This window comes from Leptinotarsa decemlineata, unplaced genomic scaffold, assembly GCF_025532065.1.
Source record: "Leptinotarsa decemlineata unplaced genomic scaffold, Ldec_3_MD MMD2_P_RNA_scaffold_2, whole genome shotgun sequence".
NCBI classification, from domain to species: Eukaryota; Metazoa; Arthropoda; class Insecta; order Coleoptera; family Chrysomelidae; genus Leptinotarsa; species Leptinotarsa decemlineata.
The window spans coordinates 15,308,292-15,331,050 of record NW_027412529.1 but is presented as its reverse complement, the minus strand read 5'-3'; the positions used below and the strand labels follow the sequence as shown (position 1 = coordinate 15,331,050).

At 33.7% G+C, this 22,759-nt stretch overlaps 2 protein-coding genes and 1 long non-coding RNA gene across 5 annotated transcripts in view; 2 read left to right on the top strand and 1 right to left on the bottom strand.

Annotated features, from left to right (window-relative positions):
* The first annotated feature begins 13,503 nt into the window (after window positions 1-13,503).
* Window positions 13,504-14,561, top strand: LOC141487500 (uncharacterized). Its single transcript, XM_074186588.1, has 2 exons — window positions 13,504-14,225; window positions 14,285-14,561. Exons 1-2 carry the CDS (start codon window positions 14,055-14,057, stop codon window positions 14,456-14,458), a joined length of 345 nt encoding a protein of 114 aa, XP_074042689.1. The 5' UTR covers window positions 13,504-14,054; the 3' UTR covers window positions 14,459-14,561.
* A 2,272-nt stretch (window positions 14,562-16,833) lies between these two features.
* LOC141486353 (uncharacterized) lies at window positions 16,834-18,320 on the bottom strand. The gene is made up of 3 exons (XR_012467798.1): window positions 18,144-18,320; window positions 17,363-17,933; window positions 16,834-17,270 (listed from the first exon to the last, which is right to left on the bottom strand). It is a non-coding gene; the product is annotated as an uncharacterized lncRNA (long non-coding RNA).
* Window positions 18,321-19,599: 1,279 nt separating this feature from the next.
* LOC111518298 (cytochrome P450 9e2) overlaps window positions 19,600-22,759 on the top strand; it is a 30,800-nt gene continuing 27,640 nt past the window's right edge. Inside the window, exons 1-2 of one of the 3 annotated variants that reach the window (XM_074184144.1) lie at window positions 19,696-19,744; window positions 19,986-20,032. In XM_074184144.1, coding sequence (XP_074040245.1) covers window positions 19,711-19,744; window positions 19,986-20,032 — 81 coding nt within the window. In that variant the 5' untranslated portion in view covers window positions 19,696-19,710. Of the gene's footprint in view, window positions 19,749-19,985; window positions 20,033-22,759 lie in introns of all 3 variants that reach the window. The other 2 variants (XM_023174711.2, XM_023174712.2) reach the window with 2 other exon arrangements.

Below are 22,759 nucleotides of genomic sequence, written 5' to 3'. Positions count from 1 at the left end.
ATATCGGTATGGAAAGGGAAACAACAAAAAAATTGCCGCTCCGGGGCGACTCCATTGATTCCAGTGGCGCATTTGCTTTTTCAGCTGCAGGAAAATCCGGAAAAACCTGCAGCACTACAACATCTGAAGATCTTGATCTGCCAATGTTCCTCTTTAATTAAACAAAATGTAAAGTATCCTCAGAGGCTCCAATAAATTCAACACATTGCCACAACACTTAGTGACACGACTATCGTAAAACTAAAACCAGTCCGTTTCGTCTTCGACCTATGCGTAATAATCACCAGATTCAACATGAGAACCACAGTGAAAATTATTCAAAATGACTATTGATTAATGTTTGTGTAAGCATTGCGTCTGAGCATCTTTTGCTAGATTAGCAAAATCTGATATGTAGTTGGACATTGCCAACCTTAAAGAATCCAATGTATGAGCGTCTGACAAGCGAGAACGTTATTTATTTTTTGTCTGTTTTGAGTAGGAAAATGCTGACTCCTATAAATATATTGAACCAAAATACGAATGAAGTTGTTCAAGACATTTCTTCAACTTGTTCAACCAATGTCCAGGAATCTAGACCTGAAGATGACCTTGCTTTTAGAATATGTCGCAGCACCGAGTAATAATTTCGTTTTGAAATATCATGTGGTCCATTTGAAATATATCTGTAAATGTTGTAGCCATTTCATAGATTTCACTATGATCAATGGAATTATTGAACGAGTAACTCATGAATTAGACCAACTTCTTGATTTCTTTTGGATCACTGAAGTGAATTTGGAATTCTTATACCACTGCCTCAATTTCATGAATGGAATTGTAAGTATTATTTTTTTGCATATGATTCCTCATGTTTACAAATTATTGAAATGATTTATTCACAATGTCAACTATTATAGAAGATGCTTGAATTTGAAATGTATAATATACACATGTATATGCATATACATACACATATATTGATATTCCACAAATATTTAAATTCATTAAGGGTTTTCATTGAAAAATAAACTTATTGAATAGATTTTTTAATTTTTATTCATTATTTTCATTATCGAGTGGATCAGTAATTACTGTGGTTAATTGCAAGACCCAGACAGTAGGCTCATGGTGTGAGAAATAAGATACTTTCCAATGGAAATGAGAAAATATCTAGAGAAAACTGCATCGATTATTGATCTATTTATCGTGATGAATTCATGTAAATCTTCGCCTTAGGAATATTCTCCGTATATTATTATTTAGTTCAAACATTATCAGTTATTAAATAAACAAAAGTTTTGTTTTTTTTTGATATCATGTGCTTTTGAAGCACGATATCTCAATGAATATTCATTCGACTGTGTTGTGGTGGTATATACGGAAAGAAAGAGAATTTTGTTCTCTATACACTGATGTATAGGTCACGCTGGAACCCGCTTTGAAAAAAATCTACCCTTTTTTACCCTACTCTATCTACAAACGATACTAATGAATGTAGTAATGTTAATTGCTTTGCATTCTTATCGGTTACTGAGAAAGCTCTATTGATATTATTCAAACTACAAAATACAAGTGATAATGTGTTAAGTTTTGAAAAAGGTTGTTAATTGATTTTAGTTTATAGTAGTAACAACACAATATCAATTTATTTCATATTATTTTGAAGTATAGCAAAAAAACTACGATAAGAAGACTTCAAATCATAAAATAACAATTGTCTTCAAACTACAAACGATGGTGTTGATTGTAGCTGAAATCAGATGTTTATAGTTACTATTAAATACATCAAAAATGAATTAAATGAAATCAAGTACTTTTCAAGTAAACTAACCTAACATATTATGTAACCTGGAATCTGAAGTGAAAACTAACGTATCTTAGAATGCTTTATTTGAAAAAAAGCATCTACCCTCAACATCTAACCTGACTTCCGAATTCAAAAACGAACTCATGTTAGTATGTTGGAAATAACTCTTAATCCTGAACATCTAACAGGAGTTCGTTTTGGAATTCGTAAGTCAGGTAAGATGTTGAGGGTAGATGCTTTTTTCCAAATAAAGCATTCTAAGATACGTTAGTTTTCACTTCAGATTTCAGGTTACATATGTTGGTTGGGATTTGTTAGGTTAGGTTAGTTTACTTGAAAAATACTTGATTTCATTTCATTCGTTTTTGATGTGTTCAATGGTAACTACAAACATATAATTTCAGCTACAATCAACCCCATCGTTTGTAGTTTGAGGACAATTGCTATTTTATGATTTGAAGTCTTGTTATCGTATCTTTGTTGCTATACTTCAAAAGAATATAGAATATAGTAATATTTTGTTGTTACTACAATAAACTACAATACATTTGGATTGTAGTTTATTGTAGTTTACAAAGTTTCAGAACTTTCTGGTACATTATTACTCGTCCTTCGTAGTTAGAATAATATCAATAGTGTTTTCTCAGTAACCGATAAGACTACAGAAAATGAACATTACTACATTTATTAGTATCATTTGTAGGTAAAGTAGGCTTAAAAAAGGTAGATTTTTTTCAAAGCGGGTTCCAGAGTGATGGAGCTGAACAAAGGTAGTTACGAAACAGTCCGAAGAATCAAGCAAGCATTTGGCAATTCCGTTCCGGAGATTTCAGCCTCAGAGATAAGCCCCGAAATTGTCGACCTACAGTAATTCAGGACGAAGATTTGAGGACCCTAGTGGAGACTAACCCATCACAAACGGTGCATGGGATAGCGGAAGAACAATGCGACACCTCCCATGCGGTTTTTGATGTTTTGAGACGCATTGGAAAGGTTAAGAAGCTGGAAAAGTGTGTGCCCCTTGGATCGTCACGTGTGATGAAAAGTGGATCTTATACGACAATAGGAGACTTGCCAGATAGTGATTGGACAAAAATCCACCAAAAAAGAACATTATTACGAAATGGTGTTTAGCGACTGGTGTGATTTACTATAACTTACTGCAACCAAGCCAAACCATCACAGTCCTATTGTAAAAAAATCGTCGAATTATACCGACGATTGTATCAGCAGCAAACGGCACTGGTCAATAGAAGAGGTTCGATCGTACTTCATAACAATGTCTGTCTGCACGTTTCACAAATCACCATCTGAAAATGAAACGAATTGAGCGCCGAAGTTCTGCCTCACCCACCATACTTCCCTGACCTCTCACCAACTGACTACCATCTTTTCAAGCACTTCGATAACTTTCTGACCTGTGGAACCTTCGCCACTAAGAACCAGGCAAAAACGGCCTTCGTCGACTTCGGAACAACCTCATGTATTCACCTGTTTAAATTGAAGAATTATATTGTTGAAGTCAAGGCATGGCTTGATGGACAATATTATGACTTTGCACCAGAAAAATCAACCAATGAGATGTGGTTGCTAGCGACGAAAACATTGAAAAAAAAACCAAAATGATTCTAGATGACCGCAGAGTGAAGCTGATTGAGGTAGCTGAAACTCTGAAGATATCAGAGGAACGCGTTGGACATATCTTGCATGAATATTCAGGTATGCGAAATGAATTATAATTCATTTCGTCAAGAAGCAATGCTTTACTAACAGACGAGAATCTTTTTTATGAATTTTCTTCAAACTAACAAAAGTTGCTTCACTCAAAATGTTGTATCACACAAACTAACAGTCCGATAGGTGTTGAATTCAGTTTTCATTATATTTGTTGCCAAACATAATTTGTTTTTAAATGAATATTACTGAAGTTCCTTCCCAACACCAAACCGTTATTTTAACACCTCGACACGTGTTTCGATCACCAAGTGATCGAAGAGGAAGAACAGTTTGATCTTCCTCTTGAATATGATCACTTAGTGATTGAAACACGTGTCGAGGTTATAAAATAACGGTTTGGTGTTGAAAAAAACTCCAGTGATATTCATTACTACACCAAAGGCTACAAACAGTGCATTACAAGTATCATTTGTTTTTTTTATCAATTTAGACAACTAATATGATCACTAAGAACGTTTTCTGTGTTGACTTTTTTACTGAACTCTTTGAACCCTATTTACAGCAGTTTGAATAATCGACCTCAAGCAAGCCATCTAGTCACAATAGGAATTGAGACTATCATAGTACTTCAACATTGAAACACAGAACCTGTGATGAAAATAAATCCCCTGCTTCGATACTGTAGTTCATTATCCACGGAAACAAATTTAACTGATGTAGGAAAATTTTCATTTCCATTATATTTCTAGGAAATATATTATCGATAAGTATGTTGTGAACGGTAAACAAATAAAGGAGCATGTGGTAACGAAAATTACGGTTCAGAGCGTCACGATATTTTCATGGTGAAGGAAAATTATATTCTGTTTTGACTTTGATCATATCAACCAAATAACCAGACAGATATGAATATTTTTAACAATAAGAATACTTACCGGCTGATTCAATAGTTTCCGGGAAAATTCAGCTTGCTTGATTTTGGAAGTGAGAGAGTATGGAAAATTTATTGTTCTTGAATCTCTTCTCATACGCGGTTCTCCAACCAAGTTGGCGTCTTCAGAAGATGAAGGAAACTAATTCCTTACTCTGAAGATGGTCTCTATTCATATCAAACAGGGTACACTTCTATTCTTCGATGCACAACAATGATTTCGGGTGTAAATTTGCTGAAAATTTTCCCTTCAGTGTTTTCTCTGATTTGACAGAGTGATTCAATAAATGGAAACAATGAACTATTCAGAATGGAACACTTGTCACTGGTCATATCACTCATTCCATAGAATATATTGGAATCATTTTTCTTTATCAATTGAAACGCCAACTCGGTTGATGAAATATGGGTCGAGAAGAGTAATGCAGTTCTGTTTTTTTTTTAATGAGCGCTTGTTTTGTATTTTGAATAACACCCGAAAGTAATCTATTGTGCAAACTAATCATTAACGAAATGTTAGAATTAAAACAATATCAATTATAATCAGATCGTAAACTAATAGGTAGGTAGGTATGAACCACTACAGCTTGCAGAAGTTGATACCTATTCAACTCGAACAAATATATTCAGCTTCTCAATCAAACAAATCCCTTTTATTGTTAAGTGAGATTTCACGTGCGACTAATCAAAATCTGATAACCGCTCCGAACAACAGAACATGGTTTGTTTTACACAGCTTAGTAAGTACCTGATCGGCTACCAATCTGCGACTTCCTTTGACAGGTCTATTTGGAATTGAAATTTCTTGGCATTGTCCTTGATAAAAAAAATTACTTGTAATGCTCACTTGAAAAAAGTTTTACACAAAGCCACACATGTCCCTATGGACATGTCGAAAGATTTGTGATGAAACTTGGGGTTCAGGTCCCAAACAAACCCATTGGATTCATATGATGATTGTGAGATTGATGCTCGCTTATGAAGCAATTTCCTGATGACCGAAATCTTTAGAGAAAACAGCTCAGGCGGAACTCTCTGGCTCACCGAGACAGGCTTGTCTAGCCATAAGTATTGCCATTAGGACCACACCATCAGCGGCTATGAAGATGCTTCTAGATCTATTCCCCCTTCACATTTTTCTCGATAGAAAGTCTAGAAGGACTGCATATAGACTTGTGCACATTTCCAACTGCCCAAATCAATTCAATGCAGAGTTAAACAGACTGCTGGTTGACACGGAAAATCATAGCATTCTGCAAATGACCTCTGACTTTATGCATCCAACTGTCAACTATGAACTGCCTTAGAAAGTACCATTCCCAAGTAGAGAGGACTGGATCCTTCGAAAGAAGAAAATATTAAGAGAAGATAGTTGTTGGTTCACATATGGTTCAGAAACACCTTCAGGTGTTTTCAGACGCACAGTCAGGACAGAGATATCAATCTACCTAGATACCTATGCGAGCGGAAATTTACGATATTGAATTGTGTGTGGAGGGATTGAAAGACTGAACCTTATACACAAGTCAATGAAAATATTTTTGGACAGTCAAGCGGCGTTGAAAGCTCTTGGCTCCTACCGAGCAACGTCTAAATTGGTAGCGGATTGCCAAAAACGACTCTCTTCGATAGAAAGACTTAACATATTGTCTCTGGTTTTTTTAGTTTTTTAGTAGTCGATTTATCACATTATTATTCGGCCTCGGAAGTTGTGGATATCTTTCATGAAATACTCGGCATGTTCTACTTGCAATTCTATTGCACTCACCATGAATTATTAATAAATTCAAGAAATCTTCATCACTGTAACCTAATCTCTACATTATTCTATTATAATTGGTACCTATCACAATCAGTCAAAACCACCAACGAAAGTCTGACGTTAAATAATTGGTTTATTTATTTTTCCAAAGCACACTTTAAAAAAATATTAATGTGTACTGTTGTACGTTAGAGACCAATACCTCAATGTATACAAATTGTAACTTTTCCTAAGGTAGGTACATACCAATTTCGAATTGACTATTCTGAGACAGTTAAAAAAACTGGATCGAAAAGAAATATTACTAAGTATAAAAAAACGTTGAATATCCAAAATAAGTGATGAATTCAAAAAAAAACGAGCAAGAAAACCACGTCAGTTTCCGTTTGAAACAGTTCATCTCGAAAACGGTTCAAAATAGAAATAGTATTATCTGAACAAAGTTAATCTATAATTGGATGTAAAGCTCAAAAATGTTGAAATATACAGGGTGTTCCATTTGAAAAAATTGAGTTTCACTAATTTTCTCATGAGATCAAAGTATCTGCATTTTTTTTGAAGACCCTGAATGAGGCAAGAAAAATATGACTCGGAGTGAAGATCCTCATAGTATCACTCCACTAGATTTCAAATTTCATCGTTTTAGTGCAAGAGAGTTCAAGATTATCAGCATTTATAAAAGTTCATGTTTGGTAAAAAAAATATCGAAATTAATTTATATATTCTAAACGGTAATAGATAGGTATAGGGAAATAGTATATGAATTTGTTGACAAAGTGATAATGAATTATAATATGATATTATATACGGGGTGTTCCATTTGAAAAATCAAAGAAGCCACTACTTTACAGTAGAAGCGACAACGCCGTTTCGTCTGAAATATTTTAGTCGTGTAGGTCATATTGATTTGTGCATACTGTGCTAATTATCGCTCATCATGAAAAGCCCTGTATTTCAATAAGTCTGTTAAAGTGTACGAATAGTTTTGAAAGCGATGTTTATGTTCGAATTCTCGAAAATTTCAACAAATCTGCTCATGTCAAGACTCTCTTTGAATTTTTCCTAGTTAACATGCTGACTATGTTTTAAGGATAATTAATAAATTTAGTAACTTCTCGATATCATATATTTTTTTCGCTCAAGCGAAACGAGAGCAGTTCATTGCAGTGTTGTATCATGAGTTATCATTCTTTTTCGAAAAATTGGAGATATTGAAAAAAAAATTAATTCTTATCATAATAGGTGTTGGCTTTAATGGTTTTAAATTTGACTTTAAATGAATTGCACTCAATGACATTTTGTTATTATACAAGTCATTGAATTTTTGGCGAAAAATGGCTTTCACGAATGAGGAAAAAATAGATATGACACAAATTTATTACAAATACGATAGAAACAGTGTTAGGACATCGGAAATATATTTAAACTCATATCCCGAAAGACGACAACCAAATCGAACTATATTCCAGTAATTGGATCAAAATCTCGTCGAATTTGGTACATTTGAAACGTCGAGGAAAATTATCATCAAATTTGCATGTGGAAGTTACTTCATTGCATAGAATTACTCAAAGAAAAATTGTTTTCTATATAACTCAATGATTATATTTGTTTGGAAATTATTTTTCTTTCATATAATCCAATATTTATATTAGAGTAGCTGTTTTCAGACAGTTTCCTTTTTCATCCAATTTGTGTGTAAAACCTACCTCTTTGCGTAGAGTTACTTTATAGAAATTGATTGCTTCCTTTCTTTTTCTAATACTTTCTAACTCATTTTCAGAAACATGTCTGAATCGAAGAATACCATCACCAGCCCCATCAACCTCAAAGAATCAGCGGCAGTTGGATGAAGTAGACCATAGGCGGGTGATTGTTCACGAGAATATAATCATCCAGGAAGATACGGCCCCACAATTTACTAATATAAGGTCCTTCCTCAAAGATTTCGATCCAAACCGGTTATTGAATGACGATGTGGAATCGCAGTTGCATTTCACAATAGTACCGCCAAATCCAACTCCAGCCTTGTTAGATTTGGTACTGGACTTGGATGATGGATATTCGAAGGTTGTGCTAACCCCCTCAGAGATTGTCGAAATTAGCTCAGATGATGAGGATGAGAGGTGGTGAAAACGTAAAGAAGAATACGGAGCAACCACCTAGAAAAATCAGGAACGAGGGTGCAGCGCCCCAATTACAATCACCTCCAAAGCTTAAAATTCCATAACCTTCAACTTCCATGCATCCAGTGTCACAAACCGTAATCAGGAATGCGAATGGTTTGAAAGAAACAGTTTCTGAGGTGCGTCGGCGCTTCGGTGAATCTATGGCGAGAGAGAGAATAGCATTTGATAGACGGGCGATGATAAAAGAGCAATTATATCTCGTTGAAGCGGAAATTAAAAGAGAAACTGATCTGCAAAAGAGATAATTGCTTTCATTGAAAAATATGAGTTCAGTCTTCGGGACTTAGATGAATTATGTAGAAATTTCATGAAAAAAAAATTTAATGACAATAAAATGTTACAACTCATATTATATTATTTCATCAGTACCGATAACTATTCCTTGATAAAACAATGATATGTGAGATTAAAAAAGAATAACTTCCTATTGAGATTGGTGACTCAGAATATTTTTATACTGGGTAAGATAAATCAATAGAGAATCTGCTGATGTGTAGTAAAGGGTAAACTGAAAAGTTCACCTCGAAAAGTTACTACATAATATAAACTACTGGAAAGTCCAATTAGTCAGCAACTTGTATCCATAAATTTTGCCTACAAAATTGGAAACTTGAATATTAATACTTAGCTTTCTTAAGTGGTTAACGTTTCGAAAAACAGTTATTTTCCGTTTTCAATGGCTAACGTTTCGGAAAACATGTTATTTTCCATTTTCGAAACCTTTTTTTTGCTATTTAAATCTTACCTCAAAATTCATATATTTCTCAATTTCTTTTGACACAAGTCAGCTAAATATTATTATTCATTTTTCAATTTTGTTTGCAAAATTTATGAATACGATAAGTTACTGACTAATTGGACTTTTCAGTAATTTATATTATGTAATAACTTTTCAGGGTGAACTTTTCATTCTGCCCTTTATTGTGTGAGATAACTGTGTTTATTGAAAAATATGAGTCTTCGGGACTTAGATGAGTTATGTAGGAATTTCATGGAAAAAAAGCAGATTCTCTATTGATTTTTTTTTCAGATTGTGGAAGGTTATATAGCCAATAAAAAACACTATAAAATAAAAATATTTATCATTCAGATTATCCATTATTCATGTTAATAATATATCTTCGAGAAAAACTTTTCTTTATCTATCAAAAATTGGCTATCAAAGTAATAACATCATAATGAGAACGATAATATTTATTACAAAAATAATAAAGTTGAAAAAAAATATTCACTCTAATATGTGTGAAGGGACATTATTACAAATGATGCAACTATCTAACCTTCGAAGGTTTGTTAAAGGCCTCTCACACGCTCCACACCACGTTTGTGTCAATCTCATCATTGATATCGTCTAATGAAGGTCGACATGCTCGTAATCACCCCCATTATCATTTCTATGTGAGTAGAATCTAAAGTAGCACCAACATAACATGTGGACGGTGTTGTTAATTGTTCGTATCCGCACGTGTGAGTCTATCACGCAATACAGATCCAAACGATCTTCCACCGTATCACTAACATTCATTCACTTGCTACCTGAGATGACGTTACCAGTGTCAGTCGCCGGATCATCATCGATACCCTCATCTTGAATATATTCAGGATCCATCTCTTGTAGGTTATCGGCGCCTACATCCTCCAGCCCCCTACCGACCACCATGGCTTCACCCTCTTCTTCTTCTACAATAACATCATCAACTACTTCGATGAAGTCGTCCTCTACTTCGATGATGTCATCCTCTCCTTCGATGATGTTGTTTGCAACTTCCCCTTCTTCATCCGAAAACCAATTATTCTTGTCTTCGAGTGACAATCTCGTCAAAACTTCATAAATTTTTTTAGAATTCATTTTTGTTTATTATTTGAGTAAAAACTTGAAACTACTATTAACACCACTGGACAGTAAGTCAAATTTAGAATGATGAGACTTTTCAAATGTTTTCATTTGGTTGTAGAGGTGGTACCCCACCAATGGTCGAGTGGTGGGTGTGTGAGATCATGATCTAGTGGTGGGGGTGTACAGTGGTGGGGGGTTAAAGGGTGGGGGTTAGGTCATTCATCCCACGTGACGTCAGAGTGGTGGGGGAGGGTCATTCACCCCACGTGACGTCATAGTGGTGGGGGGAGACCGAGAACCGGCTCAAATCTCCTACTTCTGACATATTGAATCTTTTCAATATTTTCTTCAAAAAACACTCCTGGGTTATTCTAATTCGTTTATTCTTTCTATCTCGTCAAATTTCGATTCCAATAAAACATTTTGCATCGCCAACAGTAATATCAAAGTTCCTTTTGAGATGTCTCAATAATTTCTGAATAGTTTCACTTGACTTTGACAGAATTAATCCGTCATCTACGAAGAGTGCCAAATATTTTTTTTACCATCGAAATTTCCTACAAAGACACAATGATCAGCATTTGTCTGTTTCAATTCGAAATCTTCCAAAAATTTTCGAAATTTATAATTCTAGCATCGCGGAGACTGCTTGAGGTCGTACAAGCTCTTTCTCAGTTTAAAAACCAAATCACCGGGTATTTCGAAACCTTTAGGCTGTTTCATGAAAATTGCTTCCTTCAAGTCTCCATACAAAAAGGCGTTTTAACATCAAATTGGGCAATTTCGAGATCATATTCACCAGCTATACAAGCAGTGTTCTTATAGACTCATAGCGCACAACTGGAGAGAATGTTTCATGATAGTCAATTCCTTCTTTTTGAGCAAATCCTCTAGCAACCAATCTGGCTTTATATCTTTCTTTTCCAGATAGACCTTTTTTGATTTGAAATACCCATTTACAGTCAATTATGTTGGCATATTCTGGAGCTTCTTGAAGTATCCAAATATTAGATTTCATGAGTGAATCAATTTCCTCTCTCATAGCTGACAACCAATGATCGGATTCATTTGAATGGATTGCTTGCTCGTATGTAGATGAAATATCAAAATCAGTAATCATAGCAGACAAATATTTTTGTTGTTGTATTTGACATCTGTCACGTAAATTGTATCTTTTCTCTATCGAATTTTCTGGATCATTATTTCTTTCATCATCATTATCTTCACTGCTTACATTTTCATTTTCTTCCACTGGGACATGAAGAGTTTTGTCTTCATTTTCAAAAGTCAACTTGAAATCAATGTGATTTTGTTCTTTTTGTTGAATATCAAAATCGGTTTCGCAGAAATGAACATTAGCACTAGCATAAATTTTTCTATTTGACGGATTCCATAGTAGATAGTTTGGCTATTCTTGCTCATATCCTACAAAAATCATTTTTCTACTCTTCGGGTCCCATTTCTTTCTCAATCCTTTTGGATTATACATATATGCTACTGTTCCAAAGATCCTGAGGTGTTTTATATTGAGCTTCCTTCCAAACCATTTTTCATATGGTGTTGCCTGATATGTTTGTTTGCAGACTGATCTATTTAGAAAATATACTGAAGTATTCACAGCTTCAGTCCATAATTCCAAACTCAAATTTTTCGAATACAACATGGAACGTGCACTGTCAGTGATAGTTTTTATATCTCTTTCGGTTTTTTTGGGAAAGAAAGTTTTTGGCTTTCTACTACTCCATCTGATACAAAAAAAGGGGATGAGAGAATCTTCCAAAGAAAGGAAGGAAGTAATCAATTTGAAACTCTATACATGAATGTGTAGATCATGCAAAAAAGTAATTTCAGACACAAACTGAAAGAAAGTCCTCCTGAAACAGCTACTTTCATATAAACATTGAGTTACACGAAAGAAAATTATTCTTTCGAAACAAATACTTCTATATGAACACTGAATTATACAGAAGATACTTTTCTCTACTCAGTTTGTATTTCAAACATTAATTGTGGAATAAGAATCAGATATCATTCACATGAGTTCTACTTTGAATGAATAGTTATAAATTGTACTCACATAGAACACTGTCACCCTCACTGGTATACACCGATGTTTCGCCTTAAGATACTTGCCCTAAGGCTCTTCAGTACCAAATTGGATAACATTATAGAAAATACACACACTTTATTCATGAATTACGATTTTGAATGTCACGGAATAAGCTTGATCTGCTTATGTCATCGATGACATCGTAATGACATTCATTCACCTATTTGATTTAATTCCAGCCAAGAGGAATCTTATTTGAATTGAAGGGGTTATATTTTTTAGGAGTGATTAATTTTTTTTTTGGGAAAGAGAGTTTTTGGCTTTCTACTACTCCATCTGATACAAACTGAGTAGAGAAAAGTATCTTCTGTATAATTCAGTGTTCATATAGAAGTATTTGTTTCGAAAGAATTATTTTCTTTCGTGTAATTCAATGTTTATATGAAAGTAGCTGTTTCAGGAGGACTTTCTTTCAGTTTGTGTCTGAAAGTTACTTCTTTGCATGATCTATACATTCATGTATAGAGTTTCAAATTGATTACTTCCTTCCTTTCTTTGGAAGATTCTCTCATCCCCTTTTTTTTGTATCAGATGGAGTAGTAGAAAGCCAAAAACTTTCTTTTCCAAAAAAATAAATCACTCCTAAAAAATATAACCCCTTCAATTCAAATCTCTTTCTGCTTTTCCATTGTGTTCATGAGCATGAGGAGCTGAGGTCCCGTACAAAATACCTTTTTATCGAAAGAAATTTAGCATTATCTCATTTACACACTCAGTTCCGTTATCGAATCGAAATATTTTTATGACATTTCCGGTCTGTCGTTTTGTCAGGACTTCAAATTCGATAAATATTTCAAAAACTTCTGATTTATGTTTTAGAAAATATACCTTTCGGAAACCAGTGCAGTCGTCCTTGAATAAAAGAAAATATCTTGATCCACTAGGAGATACTATATTTAATGGACCGAAAACATCCGCATGAATAAATTCTCCTGGGTTTTTTACATTGGGGCGTTGTGATTTGACAAAACTTCTATTTTGCTTTCCAAACTTGCAACCTTCACAAAAGAAATCAGATTCATCTTCAAGACTTGCCCCTTCAACTGCACCACTATTTATTGTGTCTTGCACATACTTCAGGTTGACGTGCCCCATTTGTTCATGCCAAAGTTTGAGACTATTACTTGGTAATACATTGCATTCAATTTCGTCGAATTTCATGAGCATTTTGAACACACTCGTCTCAAACCCACACAGGATAGCTCACCAGCAGCATTGCGAAATTCACATCTGTCTCTTTGAGCAGTCATAACGAAACCTTTGTCAGTTATTTTTCCGACAGATAACAAATTTCTCCTCAGTTCTGGTATGAATAGGATGTCTGCGATTACCTTGTCCTTCCAAACACCATTAATTTGCTTTCAAGTTAATAGGGAATTATTGAACACCGGCTTTTAAGGTAATGCCTTATAGCTATTTATGTATCAAGGGAATTAGGAGGGCCTTAATTACCGATGGCAAAGTTTGCGTCCCGAGGGCCTCTGGCCCGAGGGACAGCAATTGCCTGAGGTTATTAAGGCTCATTAATTCCCGTGGTACATAGATAATTTTATTTCTGACCGATTTCAATAAAATTTTGTTCATTTTTGAAACGGAAAAATGTACCAATTCATTACCTTCCCGGTATATTTGAATCAGGTACCGTTGATTATAGTAGAGTTTTCTTGTTGCTAGGTTGTTGCTATGTTACTTGTTTATAAACAGAACTTTGTTATCAAACTGTGTTTGCGGTGAAAACGTGTTTTCTACCCCAAATATAATGGAGGATATTTTGAAAAAAGCTGAACAAGCAAGAGAATTATTAATTCCATCGAAAAGTGAAGCCGTATACCAAAAAGAATACAAGATATATCTGGACTGGCTGACACGGAAAAATGTTATGCCAAAAGATGTCACTGAAACTGTATTTCTGGCATATTTTCAAGAACTGGTAAGGAATTTTCTATGTTTTTCGGTAGATTTGGTAGTAATTGTGTTTATTCGTTTCAGTCAGAAACGTATAGTCCGAATTCTTTATGGACTAAATGGTCAATGCTAAAATCGATGGTGACTATACATGAGAAACGAGATATCACCAAGTTCAATGAACTACAGGCTTTTTTGAAACGGAAAAGTAAGAGTTATAAGCCGAAAAATCTGCTGTTTTATCTCCTAAAGATGTAAGTGGAAGTTACAGTGGCGGAAGTAATTTTCAGGGAACATTTCAAAATTGTACATTTATTATTTGTAATGACGTGAATAAATGAAATATGGTTCAGTTTTCATTTCTATTTATTTCTACTTGTGAAAGGTAGAGGGAATTATAAAATCTATAATGTCCCAAGGGAGTTATGACCCTCTTTATTGATAGCGTAACTATGAGGATATAAGCTTATAATATACCGGTCAGAAATAAATAAAGTTAAGCCTTATTTGAATAAAGCAAAACCTTAAATGTCAGGGTAGAAATTGAGTTATTGGAAGTCATTCTTTAAATTGATAGTTCTTAGGACAGCGACATTTTTATATCTAACCTAAAAAAAAACTACTTGTCTTTGCTGTTCAAATTTCAGTGATATTTTATTGTAATTTTGATAGCGGTTTAGAACAGTATGGAAAATATTTCCATACTGTTCTAAACCGGAAGATACATATATATATATATATATATATATATATATATATATATATATATATATAACGTCGTCCAACGTTGGACGACGTTTGTGCTTGGCGTGTTATAGTCAAGTTGGTTCCAAGATGCCCAATATGTGAAGCTGGTGTTAAGCAGAAGTACATTTTTTTGTTAACAAAAAAATACATTTAAAAATATTTATGTTTCAGGATTGAAAGCATTGTGCATAGTACTAAAGAGGTTAGCCTATCCAAGTAGACTTATTGACCTAAAAACCTTTTTCAATATGTCTGCGCAATCATTGTCTCAAGTAATCCGGACAACAGTAGATATAATGATTGCCCAAAAAGGGGACCTTTTGTTGGACTTAAACCTTCTACAGTGGTTAGACAGGCAAAAACTGGAATCATATGCTCAAGTATATTGATGGATCTGATGATTATTAAAGTATTCCACAATAATTTTAGAATGCTTTAATAATAATCGGATTCAAATTGTTTGATACAAATCAAATCTTTTTTTTACTTTATTACAATATTTGCCTTTTTTTAGCTTTATTCAGAAGTATAGTAGAACTGTAGTAGTACTATAGTAGCACTGTAGTAGGTAATTTAGGTATCTTTATTATTTTAAGCAATTCTTGCAAAGGGGGCAGCTATAAACAACTGCTGGGGATTCATTGATGGAACTGCCCGTGCAATATGTCGTCCTTCCATTAAGCAGGAAGAATACTATTCTGGACACAAAAAGTTTCATTGCCTCAAATATCAAAGTGTGCTTTGTCCAGATGGCATAATCACAAGTTTAATGGGAGCATTTCCTGGACGTAGGCATGATGCAGGCATATTTAGGTATTGTTGGTACTATAAGTAATTTATTAGTCTGAACACTATATTTTTTTTAGGGAGAGCAATTTGTACCAGCAACTGGAAGAGAAAGTAGTGTTTGGTGAAAACGATAAATTTGTTTTGTTTGGTGACCAGGGATATGGCCTTATGGAATTACTTATCACCCCTTTTCCAGGACAGCCAAATCTGTTGCCACCTCAACAATTACAATTTAATAATTCGATGAAAACTCTTCGAGTTGCAGTTGAATGGGGTTTTTCGAAAATTATACAACAATTTGCATTTATAGATTTAAAAAAAAATCAAAAACTATTAATGCAGGACTTGCAGTCCCTATATGAGGTCTCTGTATTATTAACAAATGCACACACATGTTTATACGGTTGTCAAACAGCAGACTACTTTAATCTGCAACCCCCAAATTTAGAGGAATATTTTGGATAGTTTTTTGTAATAATTGTTGAAATTAAAAAAAAATTATTTATTATATCAGTCTTTTATTGAAGTCAACAATTATATATTGGACAAGATTTTACAAAAGTAACATTCCTAAACCTACAAAAAACATAACATTGTTACAAAAGTCAGTCTTAGACAGTCAACAAAAATATATTAGACTCTAATTTATAATTATTAAATCGACAAAAGTAACATTCCTATTCTTACAAAAACCTAATATTTTTACAAAACTTTCTTTAAATCACATTTTTTTCAAATTACAACTTTATACTCTAAAAATATTAATCATTTTTGGTTTCAATCGAAGGAAGGTCAAAAAATATACAAAACCAACAGATATTATCTATCAAAATTAACCTTATTGCACTTGCAAGAGTATCTATCAGTTTTTGCAATATGTCAAAAGTAACTTCTTTTTCTTTTTTTCTCCATCCATTCGCTTTTTCATTCTTCATTTTCAAGTTCTAATTTTTGTTTTTCTAATTTTAGCTTTTCTTCATTAAGATTAATTTGTCTTTCTTGTGAAGCAATTTTTCGCTCTTCTAGTTCTAATTCTTTTTTTCTTATGGCATAGTCTCTCTCCTGTTTTTGAGATAAATATGTCAAGGCATTTCTTCTAATAGGCTGTCTTTCAATTCGCGTCCTCGAAGGGTCTAACATGTTAATTGAGTTTACAATTTTTTTAGACTAAAATTGCGATTTTACAAACAATAAGGATGAGTTTATCAAACAAAATTATTATTTTGAAAACAAAAAATACAAATATACGATCTGTATTTTTGTATTTTATCGTGAACCCATTTGCACATTATAAAAGAATGAAACAATAGTCAAACTAGGTACTGCTTACCTAGTACACTACTTTTTTGGTCTGTAGACTGTGTTTTACGTATTGGAGTGGCAGTTGATTCCAGACACCCTCGAGTCTTTTTAGGACTTATGACCTCCAAGGTCCTTTTATCACAACTATTGTAACTCAAAGAATTTATCTCCAATGTATTTGTATTGTTAATTTGGTGACTTGGCGGCTCCAGCCCAATGTCAACACAGCTAGCTGAAATAAATAGAACAATAATCTAAGGTATTTTCTTCTATTTGCCAAGAGATATACAAACATGACTATTTTTGAATTTGAGTAACACTTACCATAATCATGATCATAAAAAAAGATTTCATTTTCTTGGTCACATGTTATAATTTCTTGTAAAACAAATTTGCAATTGTCTTGATTTTGGTTACATACTTGTTTGGTGGGTGTGGAGGCATTTTCATTTATATGTTCCACTTGATCCAGGTAACTGTTTCTCACTTTTTTGCCTAACTGCGATAATTGTAAGTCTCTTGTAGTTTTTTTCTTTTGCCTGTCTAGGCCTACAAAGTTAAGTTCTTTGCATAATACACTAGCTTCTTGAAGTAGTAAGTCCCTTTCTGAACAATCCTCAATTCCTGATCTACAAAATATTAACGGATTTACTAACGTTAAATCTTGGTATAAATATTTAAATCCCTTGAGGGTTCAGGCGTAAGCAGAAAGTTCACTGAAATCTGCCATTTTTTCCTTATCTAACTTTATCAACCTCATCTTTCTTGATCCATATTTCAATTATTAGTATCAGATGTTGTTTGATTGTTCTAATTGTGAAGGCCTTGCCAGTCGAAATTTGCATGTTCTGCTTTATCACCTCCCATCCTTCGGGATTTGATAGGGGATTTTGTCCTACAAATTCTCTTAATAGAGTCAAATCATCATTATAAGTAAACCTTAATCTGTTTTTTTTCGTGCTGTATTCTTAGCCAAGGCTTCGTATTGGCCCACTCATATTTTATAATTTAAACTTAAAGATTAAAAAAAAGTTGATGTTGACAACCGTTTTTTGTGAGGTTAGGTTTGCCGAATAAGGGAAATAAGGAAACGTTAAATACTTACCGTATCTAGTCGTAAATAGGGGAAAGCAGTATTTTATTATGGTTTCCTTATTAAATTTTTTCTAGTGCGCATGCGTACCTCCCATTTTCGGAACGACCATAATAAGGCATTTACCTTATAGCGTTTCCAATAATTCCCTAATATCACCAACAGCTGTCAGTTTTACGAGTTTATTGTCTGCAACTCGAACAGAAATTTCATCTGAAAGGTAAATAGTTACCGTTCAATTCATTGACAAGAAGTTCAGTCTACTCTTCAGGTTTTTAAAACAATACGAAAGTTGAATATTTCATATGTTAGTTCATATGTTCCTAAGAATATTTCTATTTGGATGAACATTTGGAGAGTTTGGAATCCATATAACCCAAAATATCAAGTTAGGACAAAATTTATGTGGAAAGTATAATTTTTATTACTTTTTGATGAAAAAGACAATAGTGCTACTGAAATGGTGCTACCAAGTTATTTTTGAATAGGAATGGATTGTTGTTATAACTCTTTTTACAGGTGTTTCAATTCACTATCCAATACTTTTTCTTCACTGGAAATCAAATAAGCCGTTCCCGAGCAAACGAACAAACTATAAATATTGTTGCAAGATGACGACCTATGGCGGTCAAGGACTCTACCTTAGTTTAGAAGCGTGTGCGACGGCGTAATGTCACTGTAATCAAAAGAAAGCGTGCGAAATGGGACAATTTTGGTGATGGTAACTGTTAATAAGACAGTTGTTAGTATCACCTGATTGAGGAAGGATCCCATGTACAACTTCAGGAAAATAAACCTGGTGTTTCCCTGGACAACCCCCAACACCCAAAGTCATAACAATATCATAATTAGAATAGCCCACTACATTATCTTATATGACACCCTTAGATTTTTGTGAGGATTGGTGAAATCTGAAGTTTAAGTTTTCGGCAGTTTTCTCCAATAAGAATGGATGCTCCTAAAGAAATCACCCCAGAAACATTTCATAATCACTTTGTGAAAAAACTGCATTTTTGTCGTGTGACGAATTCAAACATCTACTGGAATGAATCGTTTGTCTTTTCTATCAAAAGGTACTAAAAATAATATTTTTTTATATGTGAACTTCGTCGGATTTTGATATGTTGTTTCATTCGAAAGTAAAGACGTGTATGATCCATTGATAATTTGGTTTGGAAATTTCCATATTCTGCAACACGAAATGGTACGGAATTGCAGAATGTTATTAGAAAACATTCAGTTTGTCCAAGAACTAACCCACATCTCAAAAAGGAAACCACCACCCGAATATTCACAATACAACCGAGGTAAGTTTTTCGTGCAGGACAATTATTAATAATTGTTACATATCAAAACTATTCGATATTAACTGTCTCTCGATCCAATTTCAGCTATTCAGTAACTGAATATCGCTACGGCACTGCATCCCAGTCTGTTCCTGCATCCGACTGTTTTCATTTTAAATTGCAATACGCCACTGCACAGGAATAATTTATCTGGTTCTCCAGTCCAGCGAATCTCTGCGTATTATTCTTGGTTTAACGAGTTTAGCGTCAGGTTTCAGACAGTGAGTCAGTTCATGTTATTGTGTTGTTGTTTTCAGTGGGAAGATAGTAGGTATTTATTACTTTCGCATATTGACAAAAATAAGTACACAAGACATCATGACCAAAAATAAATATGCCGGTCGATATATGGATATAGTCTTAGACTGTTCCTGGATTTTTCTAGAAGAAAGATTTTCAATAAACTTGATATTTATCCAATTAAGCAAATAGAAACGACCTTGACTAATTTTGAGAATATTTAATTGTGAATCCATCGCAATGTGATATTCACTAGCATTTTTTCCAGTCCTTATATCACAATTCTGGAGTTCAGTGAGATTGGCAAGAAAGAAGGTTCGTTTCCTTTACTACATTGTACATACATATTTTTTCTTTGTACCGCTCGCTACCACTTTTCTTTCAATATGCAAATGTTTTTTAGAGAAGCTTGTCTTGCGAGTAGTTTTATTGATGATCTCCCTTGCTTCAGAAATAACCATTTTCATTTTATTTTTGACTTTCTTCAAGAACACTCCTCGAGTGGTTATCAAAGAAGCCGAAGAAAAGTCATACTCAATATTTTATATTTTGCTGGAGAGATTGACTTTTCTCTAGAGGACACGATGCTTTTTAAAGTTTTAGCTATTTCTTTTGTTCTAACCACTTTGGAGATCTCAATATCACAAATTGAAGGGAAAATACAACATTTTTGGAATAAATCAGGATCTTAGGAAAAAGTAAAGAGATTAAATGAAAAGATGATGGCATTTTAGTAGTTTCGATGTTTTCTATTCCATGAATTGTTGGATGTAGCCGTTACTATGTGGTAGAAAAGCATAATGAAGAAAAGAGAAGTGAAACTTTTATGTAAATAGAAATAAAAGTGGTTAAAAACATAAAAAGTTTCAATTCTCTTTTCTTCGTTTTCTATTCCTCTTAATACTTTGACTATTCAAAAAATAATTTGAATTTTCAAATGTCGGGGGCTACATACATTCGATTAGCAACTTTTTCATATCGGTACACTCGTCTTGAACATATGTTCACAATTTCAACTGTGTAGTATGTTTAGTTTGTTAGTAAGAGGCGTGAAAGTTAGAAGTGCTAAACCTGTTCAGGAATTTTCTGCTATCGATAATAATTGATCAAAGAATTTGCATAATTTTTTTTGTAAAGAACACTTGCAATGTAAACAGTGGTATTCGTTTATTGTACTCTGACTTAGAAAAATGTTTTTCACAGAAGGTCGAGAAGATGAGATATCCCAAACTTAACCACACAACTAAACTCAATTTCATAAACTTTATTTTCAAAATATAGAGAATATAATGGAATTCACTTGTAGTAGGTATGTCATTAACTACGAAAAAGCTAATGTGATAGCGAGACTTGTTTAAGTGATTTATTTTGAATATGAAGTTTGTGAAGTTTGCATATGTCAAATATTTGTGACAGACTAATAGGACAACTTCTTAGGGGACTATTTTTGTCTTATTCATCTCAATACAAGACGAATCGTACTAGAAAATCATTGGAGTCTTTTCAGATTGACTTTACGGCCAATGGGGAATGTTCCTCAATTTGGGTTATTACAGCAAATGCAAGTTTGAACAAAATAAAGTTGAGTTTAATTCATGAGTTTTTCAAATTCCCTTCGAAAACTATTCAAATTGATGTTTCAAATGTTGGGTTCCAATTTTCAAAGGGATTTGTTTCTAATTCACATATTGGCAACAGCGCCTATATCAAGTTGAAATAATTTATATGTACCTGAATATTCTACTTTAAAAAAGAAAAATCACCTATATAAACCAACAATTAAGGCAAAATATAAATTATAGTTCAATGCCACCTCCACAAGCCACATAAACAACAGTTGTTTTGTTACTTATTTATATAGAGGAAGATAGGTTAGGTGCACAAAATGTCATATGTCACAGAATGTCTAGGAACTCGGAACATAAGTAAACAGAACAGCACGCCTCTGAAATATGTCATCTTTATTTGTCTCATAGAGGTAACAGATTTATTGTCCTTTATTATCTATAACCGATGTTGCCAAACGGTGAAATAGAAACGAATCCCTTTAAATGTTGAATGCATTATTTCATTCTTCTTTTTTAGGTATTTAAATATTTTTTTTAAAGAAAAACGTTGAAATGATGAGTTTAAAATGCGTTGTTTTAGAGCTCTTTTATGAAAATTACTTGATTTTCGTCAGGAGAAACATTCCCCATTTTCGCTGAACAACCTTTGTCTGGGAAAAACAATCTTTTACGTTCAAATATTCTCAACTTCATCCTGTAAACCTGTCTCGTTTATTTCTTAGTAATTTCGATTTCATGTCATAGTAATTTATTCAACAGACAATTGAACTTAACTATTGGGTTTTCTCAAGAGTTTTGTCCGTTTCAACATAAAAATTGTGTGCTCGTAATTCGATGAAGTCAACAAAGACTATTTTTGCCTGGTCTTAGTTGGCTAAGGTTCTACCGGTGAGAAAGTCATCTGAGTAATTAAATAGATAGCAAAGTCGCTTGGCGAGAGGTCTGGGAATTATGGTGGGTGAGGCAGAACTTCGGCGCTATTTTGTCAAATGTCCGGACTGGCGTTGTCGAGGAGAAGAATCTGCCCATTTCTTTCGACCACTGTCGGTTGCTGCCGAAGCTGATTTTTGGTATATTTGGTAGAAAATCCATCAACGACATCATATAGAGTTGACCTGAAAAGCAGAATACAAAATTTGCAAATTAATGAACAGCATCAACGTATAGAATACTGAATTCTCTATCGATCAGTTTATGTGCACGACTCAGTAGAGTTGTGGAGCTTCAAAGACACATGACATTAAAACAGAAAGAACTTTTGAAAAACGTAATATACTAAGTGACAAAGGAAGGTAAACACGCATTTATATTGAAACTATTTCAATTATGTTTTGCATATGTATTTAGGTTGAGGCCAGTAATGAGCCAGTAAAATTTCAGCCGTATCGAAAGCTACTCTGACCAGTTTTTTAACTTTCTTTTTTGTGAGCATTTACCGTTTCTCCAATTTTTAGTCTTATTCGTGCTTTAACAG